The sequence below is a fragment of the Gordionus sp. m RMFG-2023 genome, chromosome 2 (assembly GCF_954871325.1).
Source record: "Gordionus sp. m RMFG-2023 chromosome 2, tfGorSpeb1-WG-v2, whole genome shotgun sequence".
Classification (NCBI taxonomy): domain Eukaryota; kingdom Metazoa; phylum Nematomorpha; class Gordioida; order Chordodea; family Parachordodidae; genus Gordionus; species Gordionus sp. m RMFG-2023.
The window spans coordinates 43,510,138-43,528,627 of NC_088776.1; the positions used below are offsets into that span (position 1 = coordinate 43,510,138).

An 18,490-nucleotide genomic window follows, 5' to 3' on the forward strand; every position below is an offset into this window, starting at 1 on the left:
GAATGGATAATGAATTTAGCCAATCAAATTGCCACAGAAGGAACTATTCCCAAAGACTAGTGAAGAAGTATAATAATCCCAGTATACAAGAGAAAATGTGATCCTTTAGTTGCGGGTCTTACAGAGCTATTAAACTATTGGAACATGTAATAAAAGTATTTGAGGGTGTTAGAAAGGCGGATGGAACAAACTAAAATTGATGAAATACAGTTTGGCTTTACATCGGGGAAAGACACGACAGCTGCAATTTTTGTGGTGGGACAAATACAGGAGAAGTATCTTGCGAAGGAAAAGAAGCTGTATTATGCGTGTTGATTTGGGTAAAGAATTTTACAGGATGCCGCGCGAGGTTCCTAGATGGGCCTTGAGAAAATCAGGTGTGAAGGAATTGATTATCGCAGTGATGACAATGTATGTGAGAGCACAACAATAGTACAACACGGATTATGGTGATAGTGAAAGCTTTGAGGTGAAGGTAGGACTTCATCAAGGATCGCGGGGCCCATTATTATTTATCTTAGTAATGGATGTGGTGGCTAGAGAAATGCGTGAAGGACTTCCCTGGGAGCTATTATATGCAGATGACCTTGTATTAATGGCAAACAGTGAGGAGGAATTGAAGGATAAAATTAGTAATGGAAGATGACTATGGAAGCAAAGGGCCTGAAAATGAATGCATCAAAGACAAAGGTGATTGGTGTAGAAAATCTAAAGATGGAGGAATCCGGTAAATGGTTGTGGTGTATATTGGAAAAGAGTTATTAGAAATTCAATCCAATGCACCAAATGCCAGAAATGGGTACATAATAGATGTAGCGGGAAAAAGGGAAGTTTGATGTTAGCAAGAATGACCTTTATTTGTAGAACATGCATGAAAGGGATACATAATAATGATAACGTAGAAAATGGTGGTCTGTATAGTGGTAATGGGTAAACCCTAGAAAAAGTGGATTTGTATTTGGGTGATATGCTAAACGCAGATAAGAAATTCAGAGATGTCTATTCTTACAAATAAAAAATTTTCTTTGAAGTTAAAGGGGAAGGTTTACGTAAGCTGTGTGAGGAATTGTTTAGTTTATGACATGGGCAATGAAAGCGACTCACGAAGCCAAATTTGAAAGAAAAGAGATGAGGTTGATTAGATGGATGCGTGGGGTATCCCTGAGAGAGAGAAAAACTAGCAAGGAATTGCGAACAAGATTGAGTATAGAAATGATTGGAGTAGTAATGCAACTAAATAGACAAGATAGTTTGGGTATGTAGAATGTATAAAAAAAGATGACTAGATAAAGAGATGGGCATTGATGGAAGTAGGAGGATCAAGAACTAGAGGAAGGCCCAAGATGACGTGGACAAATGTGATAGCGGCGGTTATGAGAAGCATGAATCTTACAAATATTGATGCTCAGGGCCGTAAAAAATGGAAAAGAAAAATCAGAGGGAAAACTGGCCTACCCGGGTAAACCTGGAAATCGCTATAAAATAGAAAAAATTTAATTGAAAATATTTTGTTGGCGAAAGATCAGACTAAAAATATTTTTTTATTTCATAATATTGCATATTTTAACAGCTTTAAGTAAAAAATATAATAGAGCCAAACTTACCAATTAAATAATTTTTAAAAGAGCAAACAAATTAAACAAATGTATGAATTATCCAGCCATAATTATTAATATTTCTAATTTTTCCAATGTCAATTAAGTTTCTTAAATTCTCCTCTATGGCTATCTATTTATACAGCCGTCTTGTTTTATTTTTCGTGAATTTACTATATTTATAGATTTAATATTTATTAGACAGCTTTAAAATACAAAGAAAAAGCTTATTGGAATTTCTTTTCAAAAAGTATTAATCAAAATATTATCTAGAAATTCAAAAATATATAAATTTTTTCCCATTAAATGATAGTTTCCGATGGCAATCTAAACTAGAAATTAATAGACCAAAAAGCAGGGATCCAAACCGAACCTGAACCGTTAAAAAACCTGTATTTTTATCGAACCTAAACCACTAAAATAATTTCTAGCCGAACCTGAACCGAACCGCTAAAATGCCTCTGAGCCAGTTCGAGCGTCATTATAAAATAATGTGTAAATTATTACTAGTATATTGTATTTTAATTTATTCGAATTAAAGATTATTATCAATCACATTTGATTGATAAGTGCCAGTCATAATTTTTTATAAACTTTAGTATATTGCCATTTTCCAGCATTTTTTAAATATTTTAAGCTTATAAATTATAATGACTAAAGAAAATTAAATCCAATATATATATTATGTATATATAATATTATAAATGACACATCAAAATGTAATATCACTGATTGTTAAATAAATATGGAAGGCCATCATAAATCTTGAGCGTCACAAAAAAAAACCACCATCTAGAATTTGATAAAATTAACAAAAATATCACAACAAAAGCCTAATAAAATAAAAAAGTTTAAGATATCATCAAGCCAACAGACGATAGAAAAAACATTAAAAGAACAAACAATATCAGTAAAACTAAATAAAAAAAAATAATCGATGATTGTACTGAGTTGGTCACTTTTAATGGCAGACCATTCAAATTAATATATGGTAGCGTTTTTAAAAAACAACTTGGTCCTTATTAGAAGCTGTGGGTAAAATTAAAACTAATTCTCAAACTATTTATTCTAATGTTGCAGAATAAGCCTTAAGTATTTGGTAAAATATAATCAAAGATATTATAGGTAATTTTTCTAAAGAACCTAGGTTAAATAAAACTATGAATATTTCAAACGATTAGAGAAATCAGAGTAATCGATGCCCAGAATTATGTAAATTGTTTGATATCATACTGGCAGTGCCAGCTACCCAAGTTAGTTTGGAAAGATGTTTTTCAACAATTAAATTTATACTATCTCTTTATAGATGTAATTTGAGTGAGAACGAATCTTGAAAATATATTAATTGGGCAGTCTAATAAAAAATTATAAGTAAATAAAGTTAAATATTGTTCATATTAAAATTAATAGATATTTATTTGTATGATATATAATTTAAATATTATTTCATAATCTGCAAATTAATAAAAATTATGGTTTTATGTATGTTTTTTATTTTAATGGTGAAATAAAAAAATATACCTACCTATAGATAATTCGAATGTAGATTTGAATACAAAAATGTTCAAACCGGTTTTTAGAGGTTCGAACCGAACGAATATATTTATTTTTAACGAACCGAACCTGAACCGTTATTTTTATCCGAACCTGAACCGATATTTGTTTCGGTTTGGATCCCTGTCAAAAAGATATAGGATAAAACAGACATCTATCATATTAAGTGACTTCTTAGTTGTGCAAATTGCTAGTAGAATGCTAGCTTCCTAATTCTTCATTCTTTTTGTAATATTTAATAAATACCCCAGAAAATATGTTTTGATAACACAAATATAAGGATATCAATGATTTATTAAAATATTTGCATGTATTGAATAAAAAGGTCAAGTAAATCAGTAATTTACAATAAAGCTTATATATTTTATGGATTAAAAAATGAAATGTATAGTACAGTACTTTATTAAATTTTATAAATCTGCATGATTATCGTTATATAGATAATAAATTTATATCGGACAAAAAATAGCAATTTATACTTTTCTAAAGGAAAAAAATTTGTTTAAAATATAATTTAAAAAATTTTCTTTACACAATATCTACTTTTAAATTAGTAAATGTGATAAAATATATTTAATAAACATTTATTCATCCTCATCATCAAAATCATCTTCGTCATCATCATCCATGTCACCTTCGTCATCATCATCCATATCATCTTCATCCTCCAAATCATCTTTTTCATCGTCAGATTTGCTCAATACTTCGTCATCAAAATCTTCGGTTTCTTCTTCGGAATCATCTATAGAGGCAGCATCTTCTTGGTTCAATTTAAGTTTCTTTTCAGATTTTTTATTATCTATCTTGTTTTTGGGCGAATTTTTATCGGAATTTTTGTTGGTCACTTATGCATAAATATGTGTAAAAAAGGATTTAAACATATGAATAATATAATATATGCCCTAAAATTTAAACCCCATCTAACTAAGACTTATTTACTCCTGCCCTTTTTAACAAAGCTTTAGAATATTATGGATTCTGAAATCTGATTATTTTAAATTTAAAAATGATAGTTGAAAAAGTTTAGAGCTATAATTCTTAAAGCTCATTAATATTTTGGTAAATGAAAGAACAGTGAAACTATCGTTATTAAACTAATGCTATGGGTAGGATAATATAAATTTTATTTTAGTAATAGGAATATTTTTAAAACACTAAAAAGTGAAAATAATATTTTATTTGTAAGATAATTGGTGCCACTAAACTTTGATCTCTATCCTAATAAAAAAAACTAAGTTTATATCTAATGCTTCATCTTTTCATTTATTCAATTAAAGAATTATTGAAGATATTATAGTCGTGTTTGTATCGAATGGAATCGATAAGAGCAATGAACATTTTTTGGATATTAATTGAAACGTGTTAATTTAAATAAATAATTCTTATAACTTTAAATATGTTCACAAAATGCCCAACATCTCGAAAAATATATAAGAACAAAATATCATCATAAACTTTAAGTTAAATTCTTAATTATTGCTCAATAAAATTTCCAAGAGAAATGGAGTAGAGACTAGCAAACCCCAATTTTTTCGACAACCTATAGGAAGAAAAGCTTACCAGATCCAACCCGAAAATAAAATTAATTCCATATTACAGATCTAGCTCAATCATAAAAAATCTACCATAAAATATATATTTTTTAAGTAATAAGCATGGACAAATTTTCAAAAAAATGCATTCGAAATAAATCAATTTTTTTTAACTTAAATAATATTTTAATTATAACCATTTTCTAAAAATTATCGAATAATAGGGTTGTAAGCAGATTGGACAAATATTCAAAAAAATGAATTCGAAATTAATCAATTTTTTTTAATTAAATAATATTTTAATTATAACCATGTTCTAAAAATTATAGATAATATATTTATTGTTGCAGAAGTAGTATATCACATAAGTTATATAATAATTGCAAATATAATTAATATTATCGTTTTACAGAGCATAAAATAAATTGATAGAGAATGAAATCGCTCCATCTATGATTTTGGTTTTATATTTTGAGCAGATACTACTTAGCTTTTAACTATATAGCTAAATATAGAAAATCCTTTTCTACAATTACTACATCTACCGCTCTTTAAAAAAACTTGTATTTTCGTTTTCAGTAAATAAAATAGGATTTAAAATATAAGATGTTAATTTTTTCAATTTGGGTCATAAAACAAAATACTTTTTTATTTTTAAGTATTAAAAATATAAATGTTAAATACTTTCTAAAATATTCAAATACCAAAAACTATTTGGATTTATTATTTTAAATACACGTATAGGCGTTACTGCCTAACCCTGGTCATAAAAAATTTAACTAAAAATAAGCAAAAATACTCCAAACCAGACCCACCCGAGAAACCAAATTTTCTAACCCGATCTAAAATTTATTATAATAATTTTAACCAATTCACTAGTCAAGTTAGCACGGTTTTATGGACCAAAAAACGGTTGTGGTGGATAATTATATTCTTAATCTGTATCAATAAAAACGTTAAAAAATTACGTTTTTCGATCTTCTTAGTGTTGTCATTTGTTTCTAGGTCTTGTTTCTTTGTTAGTCCCTCATTTTTTTCGTGTTGGAGATCAATCTTAGGCTTAGTTAAAGCGTAGGTTACATATGCGGGCATACCATCAACAATTTTGTTGTGGCATTCTCGGAAATCTTTTTCGGCATCTTCTGGATTTGGATAACAGATGAAAGCGAATCTAAAGCCAGAATGAAATGTATTAAAATTAATAAAACTTTTATGAAAATAAAATAATATTGGGAATAATCTTTAAGCTTTAATTATGAAGAATTAAAATAGGTTAGGTATTACTGTACCAAATCAATAAATATTCAGCTCGATATTTTTCTTTTTGACAAAATTTTTTATGCTTATGCTGAGACAACATCAATAGTTCCTGAGATATTAATCGTCAAAAATGCCATAAATGACTTTTTCGAAAAATACGATTTTTTAAAAATGAGATGAGTTAAAAAATAATGACGCTAAGAATAAAATTACATATCAATTTGTAACTCTATTTAAGGTCTTTTAGTAAATATCAGAGACATGCAGGTCCGATCCTAATAATTATTAAAAATAAATATAATATATTTTAAAAAACTCCCAGTCAAGGCCGTGCAAATGGTACATCTGCAGGTCTCTGGTAAATATTAGGGATTTTTTTAAAATATAATGTTTGGGACAGTTGTGGGTTTTTTAGTTATTGCGATTTTATAAAAACAAATGAATTTTTTTCAAAATTAGATAATGATTTCTCAGCATTAATGTAATGAAAATATACTATTTAATTTGGCATAAGCATACTTATCGTTATTACTATTGATAACTTGTAAAAATTAGGTATTTTTATATAAATGATTAAATTTCTTTAAGATAGTTACGATCCCGATATATCTTAAATAAAAATAAAGTAATTAATTGTTGAAAGTCAATCACCCCTGATATTCATTAGCTTTATTTTACAAATATTTCGATATTAATTTTTCTCTTAAAATTATAAGGTATAAATATAGATGCTCAAATCCTTTGAAGGAATCTAAGCACTTTAATTATAAAAAGATTATGCGAAGTTATGAGATGGATGACTGACTCAATTTCCAAACATTGAGACGGAACACTATATTTGAGATAAATGAAGTAAGCGTTAATCATAAAAACTAGAAAATAAAAATTCTGATAGCAAATATGAAAAAAATAATATCATACACATAAATATAATATTTATTAACTTTTGCGCTCATGGATAACTTTTGGAATCATTTTAATTTTTTACCTGATGGTTCGTATTTTATCATTAATTCGCTTTGTTTCATGTGTTATTGTTATAAAAAATCAATTTTTTCGCATTTACGCCAAAATTTTAATTCATATTTCTGGTTATCAAAACTTGCTAAAAATATAAGTAATGATTTTATTATTAATATATATTAATATTTTTATTTAAACATTATCATCTTTTTAATCATTTTAGTTGCTAAAAATTGAACATAATGCCATCAATGATCATTTCTTATGCACAAAAATATTTTTATTAAAAAATAAAATTTTAGGATATTTAGATTAAGGGTTATGGAAACAGAGATGGGGGGGGGCATGGGGCAACTAGATTAGATTTTGATAGTAGTTGCCTATATTATCTAACATCTATTAGTGAGTTTTCTTGGATATAGGGAGAGGTTCTAATTAGATATTTTATATAAGATGTAATATGTGATGCTTTTTTATATCAATATCGGTAACTATATTAGATTTTGATAGTAGTTGCTTATATTATCTAACGTCTATTAGTGAGTTTTCTTGGATATAGGGAGAGGTTCTAATTAGATATTTTATATAAGATGTAATATGTGATGCTTTTTTATATCAATACCAGGAATCCTAACCAAACCTGAAACGTTAAACCGCTAAAAACCGGTATTTTTTATCAAAACTGAACCGAACCTAAAACGCTAAAAAAATTTCTAGCTGAACCGAACCGCTAAAATGCCTCTGAACCGGTTTGAGCCCCATGATTTTATTCTTATAAAATAATATGTAAGCTATTATTAGCAAATTGAAAAAATTTCAATTATATTGAATTATTTTAAAGATTATCATCAATCACATTTGATTAATAAGTGTCGGTCCTAATTTTTATAAACTTTAGTATATTGTCATTTTACAACATTTTTTAAATATTTTAAGCTTATAAATTATAATGCTTAGAGAAAAATTAAATCCAAAATATAATTATAAATGACATATCAAATCTGATATCATATTGGCAGTGTCGGCTACTCAAGTTAGTGTGAAAAGATGTTTTTCAACAATTAAATTTATAATATCTCCTTATAGATGTAATTTGAGTGAGACGAATTTTGAAAATATAATAAATTGTGCGTAATAAAAAAAAATAGGTATAAAAAAGTAAAATATTGTTCATATTAAAATTAATCATTGATATTTATTTTTATATTTATAAATTAAATATTATTTTATAATGTGCAATTAATAAATAAAGGTTTTATACATGTGTTTTTTAAATTAATGATAAAATAAAAAAATATTTTCCCTATACATAATTCGAATGTAGGTTTCAATACAAGTGTTCAAACCGGTTTTTAGAGGTTCGAACCGATATTTTAATTTTTAAAGAACCGAACCTGAACCGATATTTTTATCCGAACCTGAACCCGAACCGATATTCGTTTCGGTTTGAATCCTTGATCAATACCCATTTAGATTCCAGACTCATCCGAGGGTGATATATCTGAGGCTGATATAGAGAGCTCAAAAATAGAAGACAATTTATCCTTCTGGCAGATGATTTGCCGACTATGAACTAGGTCTTGGGAGGATATAATCGAAGATTCTTCTATAACTAAAATAAAAGATAAATAACCCCTTTTGGTCTAAAAAAGACATCGGAAACATGAATACAGAGTTTAACCCTATGTTGGAAATTTATAAATAGGATTCAACTCCTCTACCCTATTTTCGTAAATTTTTCAACCAGATAATTAGCAATTTTATATTGGAAACTAATATTTATTCCTTACAAAGTTGTGGTAAATCTATAAATATAAAGAGCGATGAAATTGACAAATTTGTTGGGATACACCTATATACTAGCTTAGTTAAGATGCCTTCTATACGACAGTTTTGGTCAGTTGCATCTATTCCACAAGTATGTCCAGCAATCGTTTGCTTTTAATTCGGAAATTTCCCCTTACTAATAATAACAAAGATATGGTAATTAGGGAAGATAAAGGATAAAACAATTTATTTAAAATTCAATACTTACTTCATATGCCAACTAGAAAAAATTTTAAAAAAATCCAACTTGAAGAGAAGTTAGCTATAGACGAATTCATAATTCCCTTCAAGGAAGGCTATAAATTATGACCATACATTAAATTGAAGCCCCATGAATGGGGATAAAAGTGTTTGCTCTATGTGGCTCTTACGGGTTTATATATGAATTTGAAATGTATCATGGAAAGTCTACTAATGTCATAATCATGTTTAGGTATTAGTGGGGATATCGTTCTTCATAATGAGGGAATGAGTGGGGTAGATCTTCACGATATGCTGGTGGAGTTATATTTGACAGATATTAAAATGGAAACGATATTATATGAGAATGGTTTTCCATCTATTGGACTCTTGTATAATATAAATGCCTAGCTCCTTTATAACACCATAAAAAAGGAGTAAATAATATAAAATTTATGGCATAGCTGGTATTTAAATTGCAGATACAAAAAAATTGATGTTAGTGGGAAAGAATACTAAAAAGACGGAAGACCTTCCAGCGCATTTGTAAAAAGAAGAAAAGCTATCAATATTGCACCCATATTAGATATAAGATATGACCAAGTAGGTCATTGCCAATGCCCTTAAAAAAGGTGCAAGTATTGCGTAGAAGCCTATTCAAGAACTATTTGCAAAAATGTAATATTTATTTATGCTTAAATAATAAACAATGAACTTGCATTTTGCCCATAGATGACATTTGGAATCATTGAATATCGTATGATAGAAATATTAAAAATAAATTTTTTTTATGAAAATATGTTATGTGTCATCTCTTTAAAAAAAAAACTCCAAATGGAAAAGATTTGGGCATGAAATGGTTAAAGAATAAAATTAGCTTAAAAAAGATTGCAAAAATATACAGAGCTCAGATATAACAATCCAGAAATAAGTATAAAAGACAATAATGATATACTCGATATGAAATCCCAATAGCCTAATTTATATAAAAATATCAATTGCTGATCATTCTACCTCCTAATTGGGTCAATAGAAATGTTTGTAGGCTATTACCAGGGATAAAAGATTTCATAACTATCATTGAAAAAAGTTAGTTCTTTTAATCATTTAAAAGATTTTATGCAGAGTAATTCTAATATAAAATTGGATTTTCAAATTTGCTAGCTTAAAAATATGCATATTAGCAGGAGTTTGCAGAACACATATACATCAGAATATTAAACTTGGAAATTAGCAAGACAGACTAAAAATGATGAGGATGGATTAAAAATTTAGATATTATGGCAGAATGTTTTGCAATCCTCATTACTGATCAGTTATTTTGGTGACTGTATTGAGTATCCTGGCTTAACACTCTAATACATCAAAGAGATTTTTATAAAACATGATATCACCCATTACGTTTAAACAGTGGCGGTAGATAGATCGCTGGAGACAAGGTCTAAATCTTCATAGAAATAAATTAAGTTTTTTAAAATGAATATTCTCATTAGAGATCTGCAAAATTACCCGTTCGGGCAAAAGAAATCAGGTTCGGGCTGGGCCTAATATTTAAAAAAAATTAGGGCCAGGTTGGGCTTTGGAATTTTTTTTAATATATTTAAATTTATGAATTTTTAATGTAAAATAAAAATATTTGATTTTATTTATAGAAATTAGGCGCCATAAAACATATATCATTTATTTTGAGTAATTATAAAAATTAATTTCTATATTAAATAAATTCGGGCCTGGGCTGGGCCGTACTTGAAAAATTAGGCCTGATGCAGATCATTAGTTCTCATATGCCATTCATTTATTTGCGAACAACAGTTGATTTCATAATAACCTTAAAAATAGTTTAGAAAATCACAATTTGATTATTTGTGGCTTTTCAGAAAATTATTTCTTTATTGTCCAAGAGGAAGTTTAGAGTTATGATTAGACAACTTCATAAGCTACATTGAACCCATTATCAATTTGTTTATAGGAGATCAAATAAAAAACCTATGAAACTTTGTGGTAATATCGGAATCTTTAATTATGCTCATTCCATTTATTCCAATTGCATTTGATTCGTTTGTTAAAAAAATTTGACACTCCACCAGAAAAAAATTAATACTTTTCTTATGGTTCTGCAGCATAATACAATAGGAAAACTTTATCAACGTTTGTTACCATGAAATCGATTTTGATGTTCAAGCAAAATGGTTTTATGCTATGACACATGGTAAAAGGGCCTGCAATGGCATAGGCGGCACAGTAAAGAGGTTAGCCAGATAAAGCTTACAAAAGGCCTAAATAAGATCTCATAATTACACTTTTACAATTTTAAAAATATGCGAAGGAGCAAAAATAAATTTTTCTTATGCCACCATATTAGAGTATGAGGCAGAAGTTATAAGACTAAGTGAGATTTAGTAAATCTATCTAAATACCTGGTTAACAAAAAATTATAAAAGCTCAATACTAAAATATATTCAAATTCGCAGATATTTATTGTGGAGAATAAAATAAATCCATGTGAGGAAATGGATGTAAATAATAGATGAAATGAAAATAAATTTCCTTCATCCTAAAGGACCAGAAATATCTTTTGTTTATCCAGCGACACCAGATCTCCTTTTCCTACCAAAAAATAATATTTTAAAAATAAAACGAAATTATCAAGGAATCAAAAAAGTTAATTTATGTTCCTGTATATTTTTTCAAATAGTAATAACTAAAAAACCCATGGCTATCCCAAGCTTAAATTTATTAGAAATAGAGATAATGTAAGTAAATAATAAGGTATAAATTCAAATAAATTCTGAAAGTCAAACACCTGGAGCTTTCAGATTCAAAATTAATAAAGTAAATAAAATCCGAGCAAATATTCTTTAAAAAATCAAATATTTGCTAAAGAATAGAATTATAAAATGACATATAATTTTTATTTATAACTTCAATATTTTTTATTGAACTCAATTTTTACATGTTTGAAAAAGTCATTTTGGGCACTTTTAACCATCGATATCTCAAGAATTATGAGTACTAAGAGGCTAAAATTTTTGATGTTTTCTAATGTCTCCCCGTATGCAAAATTTATTCAAAATTGAAAAGGAAGTTATCAATTTGGTAGGAATAACTTCTTTTATTAGTATTTTAAATATATTAAAATGTTTTTTAGTGTTATTATTTTCTACTAGGTATGGTTATATAAATTAGAAGTATATATTTATAAAATTAACTTAAAGCTCCCTTTTCCTTTATCGAATTTTAGAAGCTTTATACTGGAAGAATTTGCAAATACCTTTTTCAGAATTTCTTTAGTTGTGTCCTTACCAAACCCAGTAACATATAAAGTCTTTGAATCATATGGTCCTTAAATATTTATGATTTATTATATAGTGATAGTAATAAATATATATTTTCATGCATTGGTCACATATGGAGGTTGGTGCACAATAAAGAAAATTTTGTAAAATCATATGGTAAAATTTATAGACTAATTAATATAGATGTCCATTACACTCTGTTAAAATCTCGAATTAAAGGGTACTTTTAAGTTTGAGAAATCTATTATAATATCTAATTATAAAAACCGTATAGCAATCGTGTAGGTCTGTGCTGAAATTAAATATAGGATCGGAGTGATATTTACCTTTAAAAAACGGATATGACAGTTATTATGAAAAAACCCAATTCAAGACAATCATTGTTTTCGGTTAGTTTATTACCGTTATAATATTTTTTATTATATACATAATAAATGGATAAAAAAAGAGCAAAAATTAATTTATTTCTAATGTTTAAAAAAATAGAATCATTTTTAAAAAAGTGCTATTTTTTAAAATATTATTTGAATCATAAAAAGGATTTTAAAATATTTAGCGATTCACATATAGTCATAAGCATTGCTAATATTTAGAGTATTAACCTTTTGTGAATAAAAAATAAAATACACTTAATCAATCGTGAATGAAAAAATATCGCATTAGTCATGAGAAACGGAAAATTTCAAGGTGTTTCTTGTTTTGCCCATATTTAAAGGTTATTTTGGGCATATAAAATATTGATTTTTATGAAATAGGTTATAGATGGTAAATAAAAATCAATCTAAATATCGAATTGGTATGGGGTGGATTTTGTACAAATATCAGATTGGAAAAAAATATGTGGAATGGGCACAGCCGTACTATCTTGTTTATCCCGTTAAATAAATAATTAATAAGATTACTTGAGTGATATGGTTTATCGAGTGGAACGTTCCTCTCACTTTTATCCCCACAATAATCAAAGGTAACATCTTTAGTGCCTAATTTTTTGTTTTTTAGCCCTTTAATAGCTTTCTCGCAAATTTTCTCAGTCCCGAATTCGAGAAAGGCTCTCCTTTTATTATAAATGATTAATGTATATCAGGAATGCATCATACTGATACTTGGTATCAGTGATACATTAAATTCTAACAGACACCAGTGGCCGATCTCAAAGATAATATTAAACCAAGAATATTAATAAAAGTCATACAAACATTTCTAAATCAATAAAAAAGGTTTTATTGAAATATTGTTTTTGTATCCACCAATACCAAGTTAAAATTAATCAAAAAGGCTGTATCAGTGGTCCATCTTGATGTATATAAAATTCTTTTTCTTATGTAGTACCAAGATTTTTAGGATATGCACAAGCCATAAAAACCCATAAAATTTAGGACTTTCACCTTTTTAAGCAAAAAATACAAAATTATAGGTAACTTCACAAACCCCAATTATAATTTGTAATCTATTGCAAATATTATTCATTACAGTATAAACCTGCGAGCACATTTTATAATGGTAATCTCAATTTTGTCATAAAAATATTAGAATTTATGTTTTAACGTTTCCACTTTTAGGCAGAGCCATGCCGATAACAATTTTTTTTAATTTGATTATAAAAACATCGATCCGATATTATTATTGTTTATTTTATCAGTGTATTATAATTGTATATTTTTTATTTTAAATAATTTTTTAATAATAAATAAAAGGAACCAAAATTCAATTTATTTATATTTTTTAAAAAAAATCTAATTATTTTTAAAAGAGAAGATACTAAATTTGATATTTGAAATCAAAAAGAAATTCCCATATAACTTGAAAGAAAGAATATTTCTTGTATTATTTCAATATAAAATTTTGATATAGTATTGGTTTAAAGATAGATGACAAATAAAAATCAACTTAAATATCGGATAGATGAAAAATTTGTGGATCGGTACACACAGCCCTACTTTTTAAGATTTTATAGCCCATTCCCTTGAGAAATATTGTATAAGCTCAAGCTAAATATATTGTATTCTACAAATGTGTAAAAGTTAGAAAACTTTTGGCGTCTATTGAATTGCACGTGGGAGATATCAGGATGCAACTTCATAAAATCTTCCGTCGACACATTGTCTCGAATATCGAATCCTTTCACATAGAGAGTTTTTTTGTTCTTCTCAGCTATTTATATAAATACATATATTTATTTTTTTATTTTAAGTAGTATAGCAAAAATTTAGGACTTGTTGGATCAAAAATAATTTTTTTAAAAAAATTTCAAAAACATAATAAAAACCTATATTAATTAAATCCTACATTCTAAGTTTTGTATCAAGTATATATAAATGCTACATTCTAAGTTATGTTTCAATTATATATTATTATAAACTATTATAATATGCTATATAATGAAGTAAAAATTTGTTTACTAATTCTTTCCATAACCATGGCCAACACGTCTTCAGGGAGTAGACTGGTTTCTGTTACTAAATATATCATGAGAAAAAAAATGTTATATATATTAAAACAGATTTTCTTTTTTATAACAATTAAACTTAATTTTAAGTCAAATTGAATCTTAAAAATATTTTCAGCTCTTTTTAGAAATGAGAGTAAGTTAATTTTAAGTGTTGCTGCTTATTTTTTTAAATAAAAATTGGATCTGTTATCCTTCCAAAAATATGCCTAGGCCCAGCCCAGATTTATTTTTAAAATTTTTTCCAGCCTGGTCAGGGGTTTTTTTTAAAAAAAATTTTCTGCCCAGCCCCAATTTTTTTAAAATATATTTTATTTAATTTTTGATTTTTATAGCTAATAATGGCGATTTCAAATATTTGGTTTTAAAATATACGGCCCGGGTACCCTGGGCAGGGAAAATTTTAGCCAAATCTTAATTAAATGACTTAATGTTTTCTCTCTTACCATATTTTAACTAAAATTTAAATGACCCAATTCTTCACATAAAATAATGTTTGATATATAAAAAATTTAAATGTAAGCAACCTTTGGCAGGTGTAGTTTTTTTATTCTTATTTTTCTTCTTCTTCTTTTTTTCTTATCCTTTTCATTTTGTTTAGCAGTGTCTTTATTATCAATTTCAGTCTTTTTTTTATTTTCATTCGGTTTTTGCTTTTTAGACATATCTTCCTTTTTCGGGATAACTGATGTAATATCTTTGGAGAAAGCATTAAAAATATATAGTTACTAATATTTTATAAGAAAATGTTTCTATTCAGATATTATTTTAGAAAAAAGTAATAATAAAGCCATATAATGGGTGCTTACAAAAAATACGTTATTACTGTACACCAGTAGTAAGATAAAGTAAGGAGTTATTTTTTCGTTACTCTTTACTTTATATTAGCTTTTAACCATTTTTTATTTTAAGTTAAGGTTTATTACAGCATATTTATTAATTCGTTAGTAAATAAAATTATTTAATTTGTAAAATGGATAAGAATATATAAATGTTATTGTAACAATTTTTTGCAAATAAAATTATTTTATTCAAATAAATAAAAAATATAGAAAGTTTTCCATCAAATCTGCACAATGTATATATTTTTATAAGATTATATAAATAAAAAATAGTTGTAGAGATCTGCAAAGTTAGGCCGGGCTCAGGCCTAATTCTATTTAAAATAATCGGGTTCGGGCCGGGCCTAATATTTTTTTAAAAAATTCGAGCCGGGTCGTGTCGGACCTTGGAATTTTTTTTAAATATATCTAAATTTATCAATTTTATATTGAATTTTTTATGTAAAATAAAAATATTTGATTTTATTTATTGAAATTAAACGACATATAACATATGTCTTTTGAGTAATTATAAAAATTAATTTCTATATTTAAATAAATTCGGGCCGGGTCGGATGAGTAAATTTTTTTAAAAAAATTTCGGGTTCGGGCCAGGCCGGCAAAACTTTTTTTAAAAAATTTCAGGCCAGGCCGGGCTTGAAAAATTAGGCCCGATGCAGATCACTAGTTGAAACCATATACAGTGTTGGAAAAAAAACCCGATTCAATTTATCTTACTTTTTTAAATTTAACTTTCAATATATATTCTAATTTTAACCTTTTAATAAAAATTGTCCTATAAATTCATTATTCTCATTTCTTTTTTTAATTTATAAATAATTAAACTTTTGTTTTCATTCATTTAATAGGTTTCTTAGGTGAGATTTAATTTAATTGTTTTTGATATATATTTCATATATATTTGTAGTAGATATTTCATATATGTTGGTATATTATATATATATTTATCAATATTATTATTATTAAATGATAAATGTCAATCAATTATTAATATATATTTAGAAACATAAAAAATATTGATTTTTGTTTATATTGATTGATAAAGAATTAACGCGGATGAATATATGAATTGTAAAACAAAGAAAAGAATTTTTATGGACATTTTTTTAATTATTATGATTTTTATGATTGTTTTATAAAAATATTGGAATTAATTTTAAAAAAAATTATAAAATAAAGAAATGTTAAATAGTAGTAAAATGTTCAAAATTCTAACCATTAATATTAAGTTATAATAATAATCTGTGAGATTATTGAGAAATTATAAGTTATAATCATAATCGGTGAGATTATTGAGAAACAATATTATAAATTATTGAGTGTTATTTTATTGGTGCAGTGGTACCAGGATTCGTTAACTCTTATTAGGGTGATTTTGTTAAGAAAATTTCAGAATTTATTAATCAAGAAAAAGATTTTCGAGGACCGGGTTCCTAAAAACATTAGTGGATTCCGGATATTTAAAGGTAAGAAATTTATTTTTATATTATAAATTACACAACGCAATAGTAGGATTTTTGGATTAAAATTAGAAATATATAAGATAAAATTTTAAATTTTGGATAATTAATGAAATTATGGCTTTTTCTTTTGTTACTGTTCATCGTAAGCTTGATTTTGATAAAATGCAGAATTATAAGGATCATTTTAATAAAATATTTAATTCAAGTTTAATAAAGTGGATGTAACTAATAATATCATTACTGCAATAATTTTTTTTGTGTTTTATGTAACTTTGATTATAATGAAACATGCAATTAAGAAAATAAAAAGAAGATCTATTAAAAATAAAGAAAATGATATAAAAAATACTAATACTGAAAATTTAATTTCTGAAATTTTGGTGAAATCTCCAGATATTTCTGAGGATATCCAAAATAGCTTACATTTAATTTTGTTAGAATTAAAAAAATTAAATGATAAAAAGAATATTATGCCAGAGGAAAAATCCGAGGAAATATTAGATACTGGTGAAGTATTTAATTTTCCTCAGAATAATAATATATCAGAGGATATCAATAAAAAATTAAATTCAATATTGATTGAATTTAAAAAACAAATTTCAGAGGTTTTAATTGAGAAACCTGTAGAAATTGTAAAAAATTATAATAAAAATAGTACTTTGAGACAAAGTACGGAAGAATCTCTAATTTTATGTGAAATTAGAGAAATGAGAGAAAACATGAAAGTTTTGTCCAGAGATGTGTCCAACTTAAAAATTAAAAATAATAATTTAATTGAAAGCTGTGAACTCTGTGGAAGAAGAGGATATATCGGTAAAAATTGTTATTCAAGAGACCGAAAAATGAATGAGAATGGTAATGCAAAACCAAGTGAAAAAAATGGCATTGTGTGTCATAGATGTGGTTTTGTAGGACATATTAAACGAAATTGCATGGTTAAAGAAGCAAATTTTAAAAGTGGTTTTCCGCAAAGAACTTCGGCAGTGATTAATTCGGTGGTTAGAAGTATACAAAATCCGTCGATTAAAAATGTGGATAAAATTGAAAATAACAATACAGATCATGACAGAATGTGTTTCCGATGTGAAGAAATGGGACACATTGCTATCAATTGTATTCAAAGTGTGAGTGGATTACAGTGACTATATGATTTTAAAGAGAATCATATTAAAATAGATAAATAAATTTTAGAGAGTATTAAAATTTGTGATATATATAATTTTATTAAAAATTTTGTGGATATATATATTAAAATAGAAAATCATCATGGGAATGAAGTAGGGCTGTGCCGATATTAAATATCGGATCGGATCAGTCCCGATATTTGGCGTTTTTCAAAAATATCGGATCGGCCCGATACCTGTAAAACCCCATCCGATCCGATCCTTTTACTAAAAATGCAATTCTTATAAAACTTTTGAGTAATGAAACTTTGAATTATTATTTTTTAATAAAAAAAATTTTTTTTAAAATATTTTAAAAAAAAATAAATTTTTTCGAGTTTCTATTTTACATTAATAATATTTTATAAA

At 26.5% G+C, this 18,490-nt stretch overlaps 1 protein-coding gene across 1 annotated transcript; it reads right to left on the minus strand.

Moving 5' to 3' along the window:
• Positions 1–3,494: 3,494 nt before the first annotated feature.
• On the minus strand, positions 3,495–14,676 carry LOC135924359 (uncharacterized). Its single transcript, XM_065459416.1, has 6 exons — positions 14,607–14,676; positions 14,238–14,358; positions 13,110–13,261; positions 12,121–12,253; positions 5,650–5,852; positions 3,495–3,993 (listed from the first exon to the last, which is right to left on the minus strand). Exons 1-6 carry the CDS (start codon positions 14,674–14,676, stop codon positions 3,734–3,736), a joined length of 939 nt encoding a protein of 312 aa, XP_065315488.1. The 3' UTR covers positions 3,495–3,733.
• Positions 14,677–18,490: the final 3,814 nt, after the last annotated feature.